This window comes from Chelmon rostratus, chromosome 18 (assembly GCF_017976325.1).
Source record: "Chelmon rostratus isolate fCheRos1 chromosome 18, fCheRos1.pri, whole genome shotgun sequence".
Classification (NCBI taxonomy): domain Eukaryota; kingdom Metazoa; phylum Chordata; class Actinopteri; order Chaetodontiformes; family Chaetodontidae; genus Chelmon; species Chelmon rostratus.
This window is the reverse complement of record NC_055675.1, coordinates 18,204,957-18,224,246: the sequence shown is the minus strand read 5'-3', so window position 1 is coordinate 18,224,246 and position 19,290 is coordinate 18,204,957. Positions and strand designations below refer to the sequence as shown.

The 19,290-nt window shown below is 42.7% G+C and overlaps 2 protein-coding genes across 2 annotated transcripts; one reads left to right on the top strand and one right to left on the bottom strand.

Moving 5' to 3' along the window:
* The first annotated feature begins 709 nt into the window (after window positions 1-709).
* On the top strand, window positions 710-8,516 carry srsf5b (serine and arginine rich splicing factor 5b). Its single transcript, XM_041958611.1, has 8 exons — window positions 710-833; window positions 1,119-1,254; window positions 2,854-2,924; window positions 3,043-3,156; window positions 3,564-3,636; window positions 4,957-5,030; window positions 5,198-5,305; window positions 6,212-8,516. Exons 2-8 carry the CDS (start codon window positions 1,129-1,131, stop codon window positions 6,561-6,563), a joined length of 918 nt encoding a protein of 305 aa, XP_041814545.1. The 5' UTR covers window positions 710-833; window positions 1,119-1,128; the 3' UTR covers window positions 6,564-8,516.
* A 78-nt stretch (window positions 8,517-8,594) lies between these two features.
* On the bottom strand, window positions 8,595-14,594 carry slc10a1 (solute carrier family 10 member 1). Its single transcript, XM_041958612.1, is given in 9 exon segments — window positions 8,595-8,773; window positions 9,158-9,248; window positions 9,250-9,358; window positions 9,451-9,544; window positions 9,547-9,607; window positions 10,686-10,890; window positions 13,174-13,286; window positions 14,317-14,403; window positions 14,487-14,594. Coding segments are annotated over 9 exon segments (915 nt in total). The 5' UTR covers window positions 14,580-14,594; the 3' UTR covers window positions 8,595-8,711.
* Between the last annotated feature and the right edge of the window lie 4,696 nt (window positions 14,595-19,290).

Here is a 19,290-nt window from a genome sequence, read left to right as displayed (position 1 = left end):
CAATTTTTCACCCCACAAACATTTGATATGGAATAAAATAAAATATAAACCATGGGAATAAGTAAAAATTGTTTTTTTTGCAGGTATCATGGTTGATTTATGAGAAAGGTCATTCACTTACTGAAAAACTAAAGACATTTGGTGTCCCAATTCCTGCACAAGAATTCAGCACAGTATTTGATGCAGCAGATGCATGTTTTCTAAGACTGCATGTTTTCTAAGACTGTTGCAAGGCAGTCAGTGATTAAGACAGATGTTTTGTCACACAGCATCAGCATAAAGAATAACAAATGTATTAAGATTATTACATTAGACATATGATTAATTCATTCACTTCTCGTAGAAAACAAAAAAAATCACTTTGAGAACACTAATTTTATCCTCGTGTTTTTTTTTTGTTTTTTTGTTTTTGCATTCTTTAAAGATCATTGAATGTGTTTTGCATTGTCACTAGTACATCATTAATTTTTAAACTTTATTAACAATTTGCTTCATGTACAAAGGCGTCTTGGAATGCAGTATTGATATACTTGGCACATAACAGAAGCAAATAAAAAACAATAATAAACAAGTCAGTCATCCCAAGTCATAAATTTCGAGGTGCTTTGCACTGTAGGAGTTATCTGACTCCAGCAGAGGGCAGTAATGTAGTAAGGAAACCAGCTGCCGTCAGATTTCGAGGAAGAAGAAGAAGAAGCGTAGGAAGCTCTTTCAGTGCCGTTGGTCGTTTTCCTACCTCCTTCCCGAACAGCTGAGGCTCCATTTTGTTTGATTTTAGGGTTTGTGGTCACTGTGGACGGAAAGCACGGAAATACGTCGCGGACCACTTCAAAGTTCGTGTACAGCGATTAACATTCATCATGATGCCATGTTGCAGTTTTCGTTTTGTTAAAGAAATCGTTATCTGTCGTGTCGTTAGCTTCGTTTAGCTCGCAACAGCGTGGTAGTATTTGGTAGATAGTTAGCTAGGCCCCACGGTTGACTGGCTAGCTTGCTACAAAAAGAGGACACTTGTGAATTCGATGTTATTCGTCATTACTCATCGGCTGTGTTAGCTAAATAATTGGGAATAATTGTGGTGTTTTAACTCCTGTTTGCATTGAACATTGCGTTTACAGCATCGCCAACATGAGCGGGTGTCGTATTTTCATTGGTCGCCTGAGCCCCTCGGCCAGAGAGAAGGATGTGGAGAGATTCTTCAAGGGATACGGCCGCATCCGAGATATTGACCTCAAGAAAGGCTTCGGCTTTGTGGTGAGTCACGCACACGGAAATATATCATCCGTTTTCTTCAGTATGATGGAACTGTTGACAAATTCTACACTCAAATGTGAGACAATTTCCACTTTTACAGCAACAGACGGTTATTTATTTCACTATGGCTCCATTTATCCTAGCCTATATCCACAGTAGATGTTTTTTTGTTTTTTTTTTATTTATGGCCTCTTTGTTCAGTATCCGGTTTCTGTTGAAACACCCACACAGCAATACGACCAGTCCCCCCCCCCCACCAATCTTTATTGTGCAAATCATCACTTACATGAGATGTCAAAATAAAAGCAGATAATGTTAAGGCATCTTAACGAAGTTAACATAAACATAACAATACATTCTACCTGACAACAGGATATGTTGGATAAATGTATTTTAAAAACCAAAAATATCATAATAATGGTAGAGTTAGGCAGTAAAACCTTGTTTCTTCTTCTTCAAAAAAAATCTTGTAGCGTACTAACTCCACAAAATCACCCCTGAAAGCTTCAAACGGGCGAAGTTTCCCAGTAAACTTGATAAGTTTGCAGTCTGTTTTACTTTCTGGATTATGATTTCATAGTATAGCCTCGCATCTTTGACTTTGACATTTTTTTTGTTTCCAATCAGTTCTGTGAGTGCAAACGTTGGTCGATGCCGATTATCTCAAATGCCGGCCCGATCGATCGATCAATCAATCAATCGGCCGGCCGATTAATCAGTCTCCCACTGCTCTTGGCCTCTCGCAGCATTTCACCAGCTGAAGGCTTCCACCAGGAGTAGCATTGATTACTGTTTAATAAGCTTTATCAATGACAGAATTGATTTTAGATGTGGGAAATTCCTCATAGCTGAGAAGTTAAGCTTCTTCATTTTGTAAGTCTGCAAGAAAGATGATGTTCCCGTCAATCCCATGTTGCAAACAGTGATTTATCCTTTCTTGTAATGTTATTGTTCCAAATAATAGTTTTGTGGGCAGAGAAAATATCCTGTGTGAAATCAGTGTGTTGAAATGAAGTGTTGCTTGGTGGGGGTTCTGCTTGCCAAATTCACCAATATGTTAGATATTTAAGGACTTTACAGACCCATTCCCTTTTTTTCCACACTTCATTGTGTGATAGAGTCCGTTTGCTTTTCGCTCACAGCTTACTAACCATTAATGACAAAGTAAAAACAGGACTTCAGAAGTGTTAACAGATTTGTTCAAAATTGAATAAAGTGGCAGTCACTTTCAAATTGAGCTAAGATGTGTCCTGTTTATCGATTTTCTGTTTATCTGTAGAACTATTGATACCCTTGTGGACATTTTTGGATGCTATCGTGCCACAATGTGATGCACAATGGAGCTGGAGGAGCTACCCACAGCTGTATGAAATTAAAACTCAACAGTCGGGAGAACCCTCCATGACCAGCATGGCATTGGGTCATTTTCTGCCTGATATGTGCATTTTTGAAGCTAAGTGAAGAAAGGCTCTACCACCATATTTCAAACAGTGTGGTTCTGTTCTCCTCACACATGGAAGAATGACACATGAAAGGGTCGGAAATGGCACAAACAATTGAAAGTGTAGTCCTAAAAGTTGTGCATTCTGTTTATTGTAGGAGTTTGACGACCCCAGAGATGCTGAAGATGCTGTTTATGAGCTTGATGGCAAAGAGTTGTGCAATGAAAGGTAGGAACTTCTATTGTGGTGAATCTGCCGTAAATCAAAAACTTGTGTTTGTATGTTGTCTGTTTCCATGGTGATTGGTTTAAAAAAAAAAAAAAAAAACCCTTTTCTGTGATTACAGGGTGACCATTGAGCACGCCCGTGTACGTCTGCGAGGTGGCCGCGGCAGAGGAGCCGGCGGCGGTGGTGGCCGTTTCTCTGATCGCTATGGCCGAGGCTCCCAGAGCAGTCGGAGGTAAAAATTTTCACATCGCCCACAGTATCGGTATCCAGGCCTCACCTGCTTTATGATGGCACTCCATGTCATTCAAATGAGGAAGGAGCACGAAATAGTTCTGCAAGTATGTTGAATAAGCGGGTTGCTTAGTTGTGTTTTGAAAGGCCAATAAGTCTATTATTGCAATCCATGTTTGTAATAGCTCTTTTTTTCTCCCTTAAATAGGACATAATAACCAGCAAACTGGAAATGTTCAGCTTGCTTAAACTGTTCTGAGCCCTGTGCTCGCTGCATTTTAAAGATCCTTGACATTAATTAGTCTTGCTATTGACAAATAGCTTATGAGAGCTCTAAGGCTGTGTGCCAAAGTCTGTATCGCAGTCCCACAATGTTCGATTCCTTTTTACGTTTCCCTTTGTTTTCAGTCGAAACCCTCCTCCGATGCGCACTGAGAACCGCCTGATTGTGGAGAACTTGTCCTCTCGCGTCAGCTGGCAGGTTAGTATTTCTTCATGTTTTTTATGCACAGCAAGCCTAAGCTAACAGCTGCAACACCACACATGTTATCACCTCCAACAGTCGGCCTCCAACAATATACACATACAATTGTTGAATTACCATGCTGCTAAAATAGAATTCTGCATTAAAATCACCTGCTAATATATAAACAGTCAAACTATTTTGTTATGATGAGGCCCAAATTGCACTTTTTAAAAGCACCGCTCTTATGAATCTGCATCTCATGCAGTTAAGTAATGAATCAAAGAGCAGTAACAACAAAACACTTAATTTGTTCTTTTTTTTCAAATTTTAACCAATTCTTCACCCCTTTATTTGCCAGCCTGACTGTTGTGTCATGTGGAAGAGCTCGCTTATGGTGGAGTTAACCCCTTCTGGGTCCTTCTGTCTGGGTTGAGCCTGTGGTGTCAGCCAGTCTGTCCTACTCCTAGTTGATGCCTGCTGGTCATGTGAGCGCTCGCTCCACACTAGAGGCGCTGGCGGCCCCTTCGCTCGCAACGCCCCCTGTCGAAGGCAGGGGGGCGCCTGATGTGAGGCTGAGAGCGAGAGAGAGGAAACAGAGAGTTGGCAGAGAGAAAGGAGAGGAAAGAGCGAGAGTCGATGGTGGTGGCGTATTGATCGATGGTTCGTTAATTTGAGGGGCTTCGATCGATCGATATCCCCCCTCCCTTCCCCCCTCTGGTGTTCCCGCACATCGCGAGCGAGAGAGAGTGTGAATTCCTCCCAGGTGCCCATGGATATAATCTGCTGTTATCCCGAGGTTATGGTGGGCTCGGAGAGCCTGCGGCCCACCCCCAAAGGGTTTCGCTCTCAGGTAGTAGTTTCCTCTCTTCCACCCTGTTCACTCTCTTTACTGAGGCGGGGTGCCGAGACAGGGGCGGTCCCGGCCCGGAGCCCTGTGCCCTCCTTGCCAGGGAAAATGGGGCTCTTAGTGCCAAACGCTGCCCAAACGGCGCCACTGCAATTCAGTTCATGCAGATGGTGTTCATGCCTCTTTAGTAATGAGCAGTGGGTCCAAGAATCTCAAAGCTGATGCAAATACTCAGCCTGCCTGTTAAAGCACTCGTCAAAATTGGTTGATCAGTAAACACATTAAATTGTTTTCAAAGGTTTTGTATTTTTTGTGACACAGACTGGCAGTATCTGAGGTTCTTGGACTCCTCCTCCTTATCTGCATAGCCTATGTAGTCCTCTCACAGAATCTAACCATCTCTCTTTTTGGGTAAATCAGTCCTGTTTTATATCTCAGGCTGTGTGCCCTGAGCCTCTGCATAAGCTGACTGATGTTTACGTGTGTAGGACCTGAAAGATTTCATGAGACAAGCTGGAGAGGTGACATTTGCTGACGCGCATCGCCCCAAGGTCAATGAAGGGTAAGAGCATTGTCTTTGTTAGCATTAGCTGGCTAACATCACACTGTGAGTCGTGCATGTGCCATGTGAAGCTTGCATTTGCAATTTGAGTAAAATTACAATCCAATTTCTGATTAAAATAGCACATCTTAGACAGTAACTAATAATGGCTCATGTTGTTTTTACAGGGTTGTTGAGTTTGCCTCTTACAGTGATCTGAAAAACGCCCTCGAGAAACTGTCTGGAAAGGAAATGAACGGCAGGAAAATCAAGCTCATTGAGGCAGCCAAGAAGAGGTGAGCTGTCTGCTGGAACCTCCATTCAGTGACATCAATACACATTAGAGGAGTCAGCTGATGCGCTCCTTTTCACCCACGATTGGCTCTGCACAGATGACGTTTCATTTCTATTCACAATAAGAACGAGCTCATATCCAAGGTAACTTCATCGAGTACTCACGAATCAAAGAGCTGATTGGATGAACAGTGTCAGGCTCATTTTAGGTGACCTACAATGACCTTGTTAATTTGGATAAGACAAGAGATGCATGAAGAAAATGACTCAAGGCCAAAAAAAAAATAGAAAATGGGCTGAACTGTTGCTTAGGATGTGCCACTCAGTCATAACTCTGCTGTTAGGAAGCATATGTAGTGTGTTAATGTTTAAAACTATTGATTTTTTTTTTATTACTATGCCACTAAGGCACTTCTCAGAAGAGCAATTCACTGTTCTTCAACTCCTTGACTGGGACTATTTCACGTGTTTCTTTAAAAAATTATTCGTACAAGGTAAGATGGCTGAGCATGTACGCCCTCGTACTGCCGCGCCCTGTTAACAGCGAACAGAAATTACAGGCGCAAAGTAACAAGGATGAAGAGTCGTATTAAAAAAATATAAACCAGCGTGCAGACTCAGTGAAAGTCCTTCAGCTGTCCCCAATCACACTGCCAACCTTGCTTTTTTATGAGTTATTGAGCATTAAATGTACGTTCTAAGAGATACTCTAATTGATTCTGGAGGTTAACTGACGTCACAGCAGCAAGAAAGCAGATGAGTAACAGTTTGAATGAAGTTAAGAAAAATAGAAAAACTTAGAGGGATTGTATTAAAAAGATGTGTAGATGTTAAACACGATTGCATTAATGCATAAATACAGTTGAGCCTCATGCTAACATTACTCTTCCTCTCTTTCTGTCTCCCAGGTCGAGAAGTCGTTCCCGGTCCGAGAGTTCCTCCCGCTCACGGTCCCGTTCCCGTGGTCGCTCTCCATCTCGCTCCCCCAGACGCTCCCGCAGCCCCGCCAAGGCCCACAACCGCTCCCGCTCTCGCACCGGCTCCCCTGCCGGCGGCACCTCCTCCCCGACCCCCAAATCGAAGGAGCCCACAAAACGGTCCTCCAAGACGAGCAAGTCCGCCACTCCGCCGTCCCCTCTGCCGGCTCAGAGAGCCTCCGTCTCTCGCTCCCGCTCCCGCTCCCGCTCTCGCTCTCGCTCCCGTTCCCGCTCCCGCTCCCGCTCCCGTTCTCGCTCTCCGTCCACCGACAGCCAGCGCTAAAGGCGGCGTTTAGTTTAACCAGTCGTTAAAAGGAGTAACTCGTTTCAGCAGTAGAATCGGCTTGGATGAGTTGGCACACTGGAGCTCCCGCGATCTCTTCTGAACGCCGAGACGAGACTTTTCTTCGAGTAAAGTTTGTTTTTTTTCCTGTCTGGATTGTTGTCATTGCTGTTCTCAAGTTCTTCACTTTTAAAACACAGATCCGTTTGTCAGAACGATAATACTGAGTCGGATATTTTACTGTCGAAACGGGCATTTTGAAATTCGATAACTGAATGTTGTTTGTTTCACCTCATTACTCATCCAGTTTGGACCCATGTGTATGTTTACTCACAGTGACTCCTCACCTCTGAATTTACTCATCCGACTAGACTGTGGGTCCAGTCCGGTCCAGAACCAGGGTCTGAAATTAGCTCCTGCTGGATGAATTGTTGGCAGTGCAGGTAAATTCATCAGGCTTCGGGCCAATTAGGCAGACAGAGAAAACGCACAACAGAAAGACACATTTAATAAGGCGAGTGTGTGATTAGATAGAGCTGCGCACTTGAACTTTGCTCGCAATGGTCATATAAAAGCAATAGGAAAGAGGATTTGCTTTACCCTGTTTATTATCATATGTAGAAGTCCATTATTGCGTTCCTTGTGATGCAGACTCCATCGAAACTAAACATTCTGCGATCACTCGTGATCCATTTCCTCAATACGGATAATGTTTTTATAGATCTTCATTCAGTCGGACAACCTCAAGGTTTTTGTGTGCGCCAGTCACTATTACAAGGAATCTAATAATGGACTGATGCATGTGATGATAAAGAGATTAAAGAATGAAGCACATCCTCTTTCCCACCACACACATGTACTACACAGCCTGTATCCAGTAAGAAGAGAGAGAGGTTTACACTAAGTTTATGGATTTTATAATACTTAGCTTAAGGAGGTGCTGCTCACAATAAAACACTCTTCACAATAAAAGATGTCGAAAGGGTTTAAATGTTATTCCTTCATTTAGTTCATAGATGTGGGTGCAAAAGTGGCAGATTATTTAAAATAAAAAAGTGTCAGTGAGAAAAGTTAATTTCAAACCCTGTCCATTATTTTTTTCCACAAAACCACCAAAATGCCCAAGTCAGGTCTCACTGTTTTCAGAGTTCGTAATGTCTACACTTTAAAGAGGGAATCTGTATTTTTCAGCTGTGCTCGGATGCTTTTGAGAAGTCACGTGACCGTGTTCTTCACTTTTTTTTTTTTTTGCAATACTTTAGCTTGTGGGTAGAATTTTTTTAAACTCTTTTTACATTCGTGTCCTCCAAGTCCCTTCACCTCTCTTTATTTGTAGCTGCCTCAGCTGGTCTATGTGATATCTATAACTTCGGATGCTCGCATGTGCTTCTGTTTGATCCAGCTTTAGACTCCTTATTACCAAAAGCGTTTCCTTTGCTCTTGAAGCTCAAACACAAACCACCGTCATAACTGGCATTGGCAGCTTCAGCGTCGACGACACTGTACGGTTGTGCACATTGTTCCAGCAGTTAAACAGCTGTACACTAAATTTACTGTCAGTTTCACGGATCTCACCTTTACCTGCAGTTGACTGTTGATCTTATTTTGTTGGGAGATGTAATACTACTTTGAGGATAAAGTCAACACTTTAATTTCAACACTTCGAACGGTGTTGCCTACAGAATGCAGTTTATTCTAGTATTGTGATTTTCTTTTTGTGTGTGTGTATGTGTAGGGTTTTGTGTACAGCGTTTGCATACTTTTGTTTTAGCGTGTGAAGTTTTTCCAAGAGTACTTGTTGGTACTGTGGTTGCGGTTCAAATGAACGCGACAAGAGTTTGGAAAAATCAGCATTTTTGTACATAAGGAGCTTATTTTCAGTGGAAAAATATGATGGTTGTTTGTATGGTGTAGGAAGAAAATTGAGTTAAACAATAAAACAATTTTAACTAAGTTATGAATGTTGTGTTCACCAGTTTCTTTATAATGAAACATTTACAAAAAATGGAAAGTCGTGTCCTTAAAGTAAATCCTCAGGCTCAAAGATGGCTGCCCAGGGGTTGCACTGCATGTGTTTTCCATCTCAGGTTGTAATAAGTAATGCAGGGAGGACTGTCCAGTGGTCAGAAAGCGCTTGAGATGCATCCGTCACACCGTCTCTTCAGGGGGCTCTTCCATCTTTTCCTCGGTAGTTCCCGGCTTGTACGTCTCTGTCGGTCAGACAAACAAGAGGCTTACGATCTTACGAAACAGATCATCATTTGCACATCACAAATTTTACTGGTAGGATTTTCTGGACTCTTTTCTGCATCAAGTTTTGTGCCTTGCCATGATTCTGAGACTTCCTTTTTGTGCCCTACATAATAAAAGCATTTGCTTTTGGCCATGATTTCACGATTTCCAGCAGACTGTATATTTGGCATTTCTGCTTGATGAATAACTAATAATTCATCATTTATTACCAAAATTGCATTTTTTTTCCAGCTGACCATGTCTGCAGCACTCTTAGGTTGAACTGTAATCTGCGTGGCATGCAGTCCAGAATGAACACTCCATGTGTGTCCGGTCTTGGAAAAACCTGGTTCCAGTCTCACCTTTCGCTTTGAGCGCAAACCTTCTGTGACACCTGAACACCACGATGAGCACCAACGCCTCCATCAGCTGGATCACCGCGTAGACCAAGGAGGAACAGAAACAAAGGCCCGATCGTCCCCTGGGGGAAGGCCATATTCAGGATGGTGGAGCCCAGCTGGATGTTCTGACAGCCCGCTTCCATGGCAACAGTCCTCCGCTCCCTGAGTCAAGGATACAGAAGTCAGACGACATGACTGATGCTACCTGTCCGTCAGAGCTCCAGCTCAACCAAACGGCTCTCTGCCTGACTCACGGCTGGTTGTAGTTGAAGAGCGCGGAGATGACATATCCGAAGGTGTAGCCTATGAGGGGCAACAGGACAGCGATGGCCAGTAGGGGCGGGCTCCACTTGCAACGTGGTAAAGGATGACGATCACCAAAACACCAACCAACAATATAGTGAGGCCTACCTGAGAACAGCAGCAGAAAACATGTTAGACTGTAGATTCAAGAACCTTTTATTTGACTTCTGTTATTATGAGTCATTCTGGCAATATTCCACATTTCTTTATGTTATTCTCCAATGCCATGTTCCTTTATTTGAGTTGCTCCCATGTGTGCTGCCCTGCTGCTGCTGTGGACACTCACAATTACAACCCAGACTCCTAAAAAGTTGGGCCGCTCCTCCTGATCCTGCAAACCTGCTGCAGGGCTGTGACTCGGGTATGCCAGTGCAGCCCAGACTCCACCCAAACGTGGCGAAGCAGCATTTATCTGCTGTGCTGCATGCAGCCAGAACACGCCAGCAGAAGAGCTTAGATGTGAAGCAGTTGAGGATCCACTTTGTGTTTACTCTAGTCTATGTTCTTTGTTTTTCTTTTTGTATTATATTTTATTTCCCTTTTTTATTACTATTTCATGTGTTTTGTACTTTCTTTTAATTATTTTCTTTATGTTTTTTCATTTATCTGAATCACACTTAATTGGCACACTAATGTGCTGTAGAAAAAACTTTGCTACAGCTATTGCTATAATCCTTTTTGACATATAGTCAGTTTAAAACAGTACAAAGCCAATATATTTAATGTTTGACCTCATCAGCTTCATTGATTTTTGTAAATATCTGTTTATTCGGAATTTGATGCAGCAACCCGCTGTCAAGTTGGGACAGGAGCAACAAAAGACTGCGAAAGTTGTGAAACGCTCCAAAAACACCTGTTTGGATCATTCCACAGGTAAACAGGTTGATTGGTAACAGGTGATAGCATCATGATTAGGTATGAAAGGAGCATCCTGGAAAGGCTCAGTCGCTCACCACTTTGTGAACACATGATTGTATAGAGGATGTTACTGCATGGACTTTGTAAAACTGTTGTCAGTTTGTAAATGATTGCTTTCTGTCCCAACTTCTTTTGGAATTAGGGTTTTAATTTGCAAATGAAACTAGTCCCCCCAAATGTTGTGATATTTGCTACAGACTACATGTCCAGCTGTTTTCTGTTCATAATTTCTAACTATTATTTCATAATATTATGTGTACGCACTGACCTTCTTGATGATCTTGGCGCAGCGCGGGCTGTAGTGGTTGGTGATGATGCCGGCCGCGCAGGGAATGAGCAGCAGGAACAGCGATACAATGATGTCGACATAAGGCACGTATTGCTGCAGGTCAGGGAAGCCCTGACTGTAGAGGAATAGCAGCAGAGGCATCATACCCAGAGCCAGCAACATGGAGAAGGAAGTCATCACGATGCTGAGGGGAAACACGGGGGGAGGGGAGGGGGGGGGTTCACCTCTTAGTCCAGACATGTGCAAACATTCCTTTCCTGCTAGTAAACAACTGCTGCTGGGCCAGAATTTATTCCTAAACAGACTTCATGTGACTTCAGTCAGCTGTGGCAGGACATCTGATCCAGCTGTGCCATCACCTGTCACCAATCAACCTGTTTACCTGTGGAATGTTCCAAACAGGTGTTGGAGCGTTCCACAACTTTCCCAGTCTGTTGTTGCTCCTGTCCCGACTTGTTTGAAACATGTTGCTGCATCAAATTCAGATTCTGTTTATGCTATGCTATTTGTGCTTCTAAATGGTCAGACTGTTTTCTCAACAGCTGTTTCCAAAGTCTTTGGAACTTTGAGGGTCAGATTTGGAAGAAGACGTGGAAGAAAAAAAGGTTAAAAACAAACAAACAAAGGAAGCCTGAGCGTCCACACTTCCACACAGACTCGTGATTATGTGATGTGATGAAAAGTGTGTAGTATGATGGATGTTCACAGGTCAAGACTGAACTTTGAGCCCCAGCTGCTGGCCAGATTTAACACTTGTGCCACCACCAGGCCCAATCTGATGTGAGGTGTAATGAACACTGTAGCCTGCAGGGGGCGCAGGCGGGACTTGGGAATTGCAGCTGTAATATTTTCTTGATGTGACAGCAGCTCTGTAACTATGCCACCCTCACCTTTGCAATTAACGTTGTGACAAGTCATTTTGAACGTGCTGAGAAATGATCAATAATAATATCTGGATTCTGATTGGCTTGTGAACATTTGTTGTGGTGGATGATTAGCTGCCACTGTTGAAGTGAAAACAGAAAAAAAAGCCTCATTTACTGTCAGCAGCAGATCCCCATCAACACATTATTATTGGCGGATACAGGAAAGTACTCGGCTCACACAGGAATTAGTCTCATCCGAGTATTTTTCAGGTGAAGCCCTCGCACTTCAGATTGAACAGCAATATCCTGAACACCTTAATCCCACTTTAATACGCACACCTGCTCCTTGGTGAATAAGCAGTGAAGTAAATATTCCCATGATCACACTGTTGACATCCATTATTATAACCATCTAGAGACAACAAGGGTTTGCTGTCGCCATTTTCCAGAGCAGTCAGCTTCGTTTTGAAGATTTCACAGAAACAACAAAGCTGCTCCGTCAGTTTGACCCGAGGACACAGCGAGCGCGAGTCTCATTTTATTACAAAATGTGTTTTTCTTCTAATCTGTTGACTGTGCCCAAACAAGCCTGCAGTGTGCTGGATCATGTTAGCAAACATGAGCCTGACAAATGACAAATACGGCACATTTTACTTGGTTTTGGGGGCAAAGTAAGTTTCTGCAAACATTCTGACAAAAAAAAACTGGCTGTTGTTCTTCAGAGCTGGTTTCCAGCTCGAACATGTGTGGCTGAATGACTCCTGCATTACGCTGCTTTTTCATTCTAACTACAGGATTTTGATAGAGATGAGTTTTTAGGGGAGAGGATCTTTAAATCACAGGTTGCGCTCTGATTGGTAGCAGCGCCATCAGTTCAGGGGTGCCCAAGCTTTTCCCATGGAGGACCAAAACTGAACCTTAATGGTTGGGCCATGGGCCAAAAGCACACACACCCACGCTTTGTAGTAAGATCCAAAGTGGTCCAGAGATTCCAAGCTGAGTGACTTCCTTTCCAAAGTGTCACTGCGCCTCAGAGTATGAAAAAAGATTCATTGTTCAGGATCCTCCATGTTTAAAGAGCGTTTTTACCTCACTAAAAATACTGTGCTATAAGCTAAAGATTTTTGCTTAAGTACAAGAGTATTAGCATCAAACTATACTTAAAGGGCCAAAAGTAAATAGTCATTATGACATATTTTAGAATAATGTGTGTTGGATTATTGTATTATAATTATTGACCCGTTCATTGCTTTAACACTGAAGGTAATAAAAGTGGTTTAACAGATTTATGTGTCGTTCATCTGCTGGGCAGCTTGTTCATTTCTCCTCAGAGGTCAATGAAGTGTTATCTTAATCTATAATATTAAATCATCATTTATTTGCTGATTAAATTTGGTATAATTAAACTAAATCTGCAAAATAACGTGTAACTTAAATTACCGAATAAATGCAGCGGAGTGAAAAACAGTACATTTACCTCTGAGCTTTGGTGGAGTAGAAGTGTAAACTAGCAGAAATTGGAAACACTCAAGCACAGGCACAAGTACAAATACCACACTTGAGTAAATGTACTTTCTACCGCAGGTTGTGTGTGTGTGTACCTGAGGTTCATGTCTCCCTGCAAAGCCAGGGTCAGGCCGTTGGACAGGCTTCCTCCAGGACAGCAGCCACAGATCAGGACCACCACAGCCTGGATTTTAGACAGCTGGAACGCCTGCAGCAGGATTCACATTCACACAGTGTCTAACAGTGATACCAGCACTGATCTGATGTTCACTATGAAAAATAAAATATGTGGAAATAAAGAAAATGAAAAACCACAACATGTTCTAGCTACATATTGATTAAGTTATTTTACCAGATTTTGCCTTTTGATCTGCAGAAAGCTTCTCATGCTGTCTGTGAACACTGAACACAACCTCTGACGAAGTGGCGTATTTCATGCATATTTCATATTATACTCAGTGCACAACAATAAGAGTACAGAACAACTGATGAACCGTACAATTACCTAAAATACTGAGCAGAGTAACTGCAGGAAGGTTCTGTAAAATTAAGCATTTAGATGAACTTTGAACTTTTTCCTGTGATTATTGCCTCAGAAATGAGGCATCCTGATATTTTCAGAAGCTTTTCATACAGTTCTCTGCCTGTATTGTTATTTTTTTCTCTTCTTTTAACAATCATACATATTTTATAGGCTTCTTTTTTGACAAATTAACTGTTTCTCCCTGATGCTTCCCCCCATTGTTCTACCAGCAGACAGTGAGGTCTCTGTGAATGCAGCTCGTGTTCAGGTCTTCACCGTGCCCTTCATCCAAACTTTAAAAACAACAATTTCACTTAGTTTTCTTCAAATAAATGAATGAAATGCGGAGACATAGACCAACTACGTATTTTATTTTAGAAGTTTTCTTACACCTCTTCAAAGCAGGGAGGCCTCTGGGACCCCCTTAACCGTTAGCCAACACCTAGTGAGGGCCGGGACCCCCAGGTTGGGAACCAGTGGATGACTAACCGATTAATCCACTGATTATTTCAGCAGCATTCAACATTACTTTGTTGTTTTTCCTGTAAAAAAAAAAAAATCTAACAACAAACAAAACACAGCTAAAAACAAATCATAACCTTGACATAAATGCATAGATTATTCCAAATATATTCAAAAGCATGAATATTGCTATAATTGCTATAATCAGTGATTTAATCAGTGTCTCGAGGTACATTCTGTCAGCAATACCAACCTTAGCTAAGCAGAAGGCAGCAAGGGGCATGACACCATACTGGGCCAGCACTGCTATCACCAACCCCTTCGGATTCACTATGTGATACTGCAAAGAGGGAAGGAGAGGTGTTGCTACGGAGATCTTCATATGATGCAATCTTCTTCATAAACATAGGTAATGTACTTTACCTTGATCTTGGACACCTCCATGCTGCATCCAAGCGAAACCATGGTGATGGTCAGGACGACGATCATTATTGTGCAGATGGTCTTGTTCATCATTGGTGAGATGATGGACGAGTAGGTAGAGGTGCTGTTAGCAGCTGTCCCGTTGAACAAGAGGCTCTCATCGAGCCACAAATCCGGATCAGAGAACAGACCCACTGCGGCGTTCATGGCGCCTTCCGTGCTGGAGTGGCTCGCGCTGAGTCGTGATGCTGAAACACGAGAAGGCACAAGTGTGATGATTGTAGGCTTGAAATGAGTCCACAGATGTAACCCGGATGGCTTTAATGTCATGAAATGTTTCTTTGTCTCTTCGCGATTGTATGATCAAATAAGAGTTCAGCAGCCAGAAGACAAACCCTAAACTGTGAGGGTGCATAGGAAATAGATAAAGGTAAATAGATATATATATATATAAAGGGCATATGCTGGGATGTCGGTATGGCATTTGGGAGATTACATATTCAAAAATGAAGCATCCTGATCCTTTTGAACCTGAACAATGTCTGCCGTCGGCAAAGCCCTGCTGTGACACCTGTGTGTGAGTACTCCCTCAGGTGTTTAATGAGAGGTTTCAGGACTTGAAAGGTAAACAAAAAGGAAGTGAGCATATATGTTGTTTAATGTGTAGCCGGCTGATTTACCTGACCTAACTTACAGCAGGAAGTCATTGTTCTGTAAAGCGACGACCTGTGACTGCGAGCGGCTCTGCTCAGAACTGACTCTCGCAAAGACTCAGCTCTGCTCAAGCCTGACTGACCCGAGCCTGTGAAACCAGCTGCGAGCACCATCATCATCATCACTACCATCTGATGTCAGACGCCTCGCCAAGGAGAAGCACTTTCAGCAGACACAAAGGGTCTCCACATGGCATTCGTCGAATCAACCATTATGCAACATGGTAGCACTCTGACTCTGGAGGTCTGTCTCTTCTGATTCTTACCTCCCTCCTTGATACCTGCGTGTCCACCTGCTCCTGAGTCTACCTGTTGGATCACCTTTAGTCTTCAGTTGGGTCCTAAATGCTGTTAAAACATGCCATGAAGTTATATATCTATCCAATAGTTACAGCAAATCTCGTCCTCTCTTCTATTTACAATATCAGTGATTCAAACCAAAACCACAAAGGTCTTCAGACACAACATTTGATTGACGCTGTACTTGCATGCATTTCTGCAGCAAGTCACTTAAATCTGGCTGATCTGTCAAAGATTAAGGAAAACAGCATATAGCCTTTTCCAAACCTCGCTCTGCTTAGTGAACCTGTAACTCCAGAGCTGACGAGCGCATCCTCCTTACCGGCGTGCTTACACGCTGTGTGCAGACAAATCACCTCCAGCAGGATTTCTCACATCTGTTCTGTACTTCTAAAAAAGCAACACTTGTATTGTTGACTGTCCTGAAGGTGAGAATTGCACACCTATTCCTGCAGGTCTGTTTTTGCAAAATAGAGGAAACCCCCTGAGTGGATACCACAGGAAAAAAAACAAGTGTAAAAATGTTTGCAGCTGTATTTCATATATTCAGTTACCTGTCAAAGCTTCTTCTCCTCTTCTCTCTCAGACAAAATCTACTCCTTCTGTGTTGTCACTCTCTTTTTTTGTCAGTCACAAATGACACATGAAGCTGATCGGTTGTGCAGAGGTGCCACCTAGTGCACAGCTGACCTCTGCAGCCTAGCAGACACATGAGAGCAGGAGAACTCCTCAGATTTAAATAAATCTTCTCAAATTAAGGACACGATTGGGGCCTGGAACGTCTCTTTTTTAATTTTGTCACCACCTTTTCTCCACCAGGCGTACAGGCCCACTTATCTCACAGACTACCAGACACATCAGCCTAATATTTTGTGCACATTTACGACTGTAAACTCAAGGACGTCTTATGTTTGCGGTGATAAACAATTTGTGCAAGACCTGTTTTACTGACTCCTCGCTCCTTTTAAAGGGGCCTCAAATGATGAGCAAGAGCTTCATTTTGGAATCTTTTTTCTTGTTTTCTCCTTGTTTCACTGTTTGTTTCTCAGAATCCACCAGAAACGTTTGAAGCGAGATATTTTTTAAAGACACTAAAGAGCCCTCTCTCGGGTATGTCTGTGTCTGGAAGAGGGGACATCTGCGAGAAATTTTTGAGGAGAAAGATCCTGTGAACTCTCGTCAAAGCTCTCTGAAGTCTTTCTGTTGCGTCTTTCTCCTCAAACTCGTGTTTGTCTTTGTTTAAACTGCGACAGCTTCATTTTGAATGTTGGAACATTATAATAAGGCAAATGCCAAACAAAAATTTTCTTAGTCTAACAAAGCAACATCAGAATCTTAAGACTTGCAGGCATTTTCAATTTTCATGAAGTTTTTCATTAGGGAAGGCTTAAATGCTTGTTTTAGGGCTACTATTTACACACACATTTAGTGATGAAATGCTGCACTCAAAGGGGACATTTGCTACCAAAAAGGGCCTTGGATATTGCTGGATGTCAGCATAAGAAACACAAATGGACAGCTTGCTCATTAGAGTCTACAGTGTTGCTTTACTACTCGGTAAACTTGCGATGTTGTCATGAGGCTCAATGGTGACATCGTTCTGGCCAGCGAGCAGATGAGCTACAAACTCTGCACATGATCACGAATTGCATACAGTTCACAGATTGTTGCCCTTGTTCCCGAGTTTCCTGATAGCTTTAATTTGCAGTTATGCTGTTGCTGACAAGGCCACAAACCCTCCCCTGCAAAAGAAATTCCTCGTGCATGTATGTAGCCCTGTGCAAGCCCTAGAGACGCTCCTATTTCATGCATTCTACATGGGACATAGTAAAGATAGAGGTAAATCCAGCAAATCCAGCAAAACAAACAAAGGTCATGTATGTCCTGCAAAGACAAAGAAACTGACATGGCTGAAGGATGTGGAAGTGGAAGTTTGGAGGAGAACGTGCCTCCATGCAACGAGACTGACAGGATGTAGGAGGCAGGAGGAGTGTTGTGAGGGAGGTGGGCCAGTGATCGACATCAGCTGAAAAAATGTCACCACCACTTGCAGTTCATCTCTCAAAGGGACGTATAGTGGAAATACAACACTGACTACATTCTGATTGACTTTTTGATGAATAATCACAATGAATCAGGAAGTGAAATGTGGAAATAAGTCAATAAACCCTGAGTTTGTCTTCCTCCGCTGCAACAATAGAGTGAAGACTAGCTGAGTAAACAAGTCCAGCAGTGTTGCACTGTTACTGCTACTGTAAATATATAGATTATATCTTATAGTTTACACCTTATTGAATCCTGTTGTTATACCAGGCAAAATAAGGTTTGTGACAGCAAACAGATATTAACCACCTGTATGTTACATCAGTGTAAATTCTTCTACTGCTGGAAGACATCATGTGTTTTCAAATGTTACTGCTGCACATTTACGCATTTGAAAGTAAATTATGCTCATTCAGGACGCTTTATGTGGAGAGAGAAACCACTCTACCCTTAATCTGATGGTATCTGACAGTGCACCCCCTCCCCTCCCTTTCATAAGTCATGCACTGACAATGAATGGCAAGAACAAAAAAAAACTCTTATGGTGACTGCATACTGGGAGCCTTCCAGTGTAGTGTGCAATATGCTGGAAGGGGACAAAAGGAGGGCATTTTAATGGTCTAACAGGCCGGTCCTGCAAGGACATAGGGGGAGGGGAGGGAGGCTCTGCCTGGACTGATCAGCCTCTCTGGCTATAATTGCAGCCCAGTGCTTCACATACCTGGATTTTTACTACTTTTCCCCCCTCCAGCTGCAGCCATGGCTAATCAATTTCTGAGCTCCTTGCAGTCTGAATATTATGGCTGAAATGGTGCTAAAACACTTCATAACTCAGCTCAGGCCTGGGGAGAAACAGCATCAAGGGTGTGGCAAGAAGGCAGAGGTGAAAACTCTCGGTTGAGCTCTGCCTCATTATCATATTTTTTTCTGTATTATTACACATCCCTAGAGGTAATTTAAATGCGATTGTGGTGCAAAAATATAGCTAGATGCTTTCTTGCCGTCATGCATGAAGACGGAGAGGCTTCGCTGTCGCGGATGCATTATTAAAGGCTGGCCTTATTCTGTTGTCATCCTTTACATAGGCTATACTGTTACGCGCGATATTCCTGGGTGACCCTGTTTGGCTCTGCCGCTGCGGGACATGCAGAATGATTCTTTAAAATTGTATATGGGGGTTAAATTGGCAAGAGGACACGATATAGAAGGAAGACAGAGAGGGGGGTGATGCCGCCAGGCTAGAAGGTGGAGTGAAAGACAGCAGGATCAAGGTCAGCGCAGGTCTAAAGGCCTGAGTCTGCAGGGGAGGCGATGGAGGGCAGGGTGTCGCCTGCAGCTGCTGTGGCCTCTTGACCTGCTGGGGGAATGGATGAAGCTTCTACCAGCTTGTTTTTTTACACATCCGCTGACCCACTGTTGCAGTGCAATATAATCCACAGTGTAAGCTCCTTATGTACAGCACAATTTTGTGAAAAAGGAAGCACCAGAGCAGATTATATGCAATTTGTCCAGAGACCAGCCCCCACACGACATAACACATTTTTTTCCCACCATTACATGTGTATAGATAATCTTAAAGGTATGTGTTGTCGAAAATGGCTTGTGAATTCTGCATCATAATGGCTGGATGTCAGTTTTTTAGGGCTACAACCAGCAATAAATTTGTGATAACTTTCTGTATTAATTGTTTTGTCAATGGAACATTAGTAAATAGTGAAAAATTTAAATTTAAATAAAAACATCCCAGA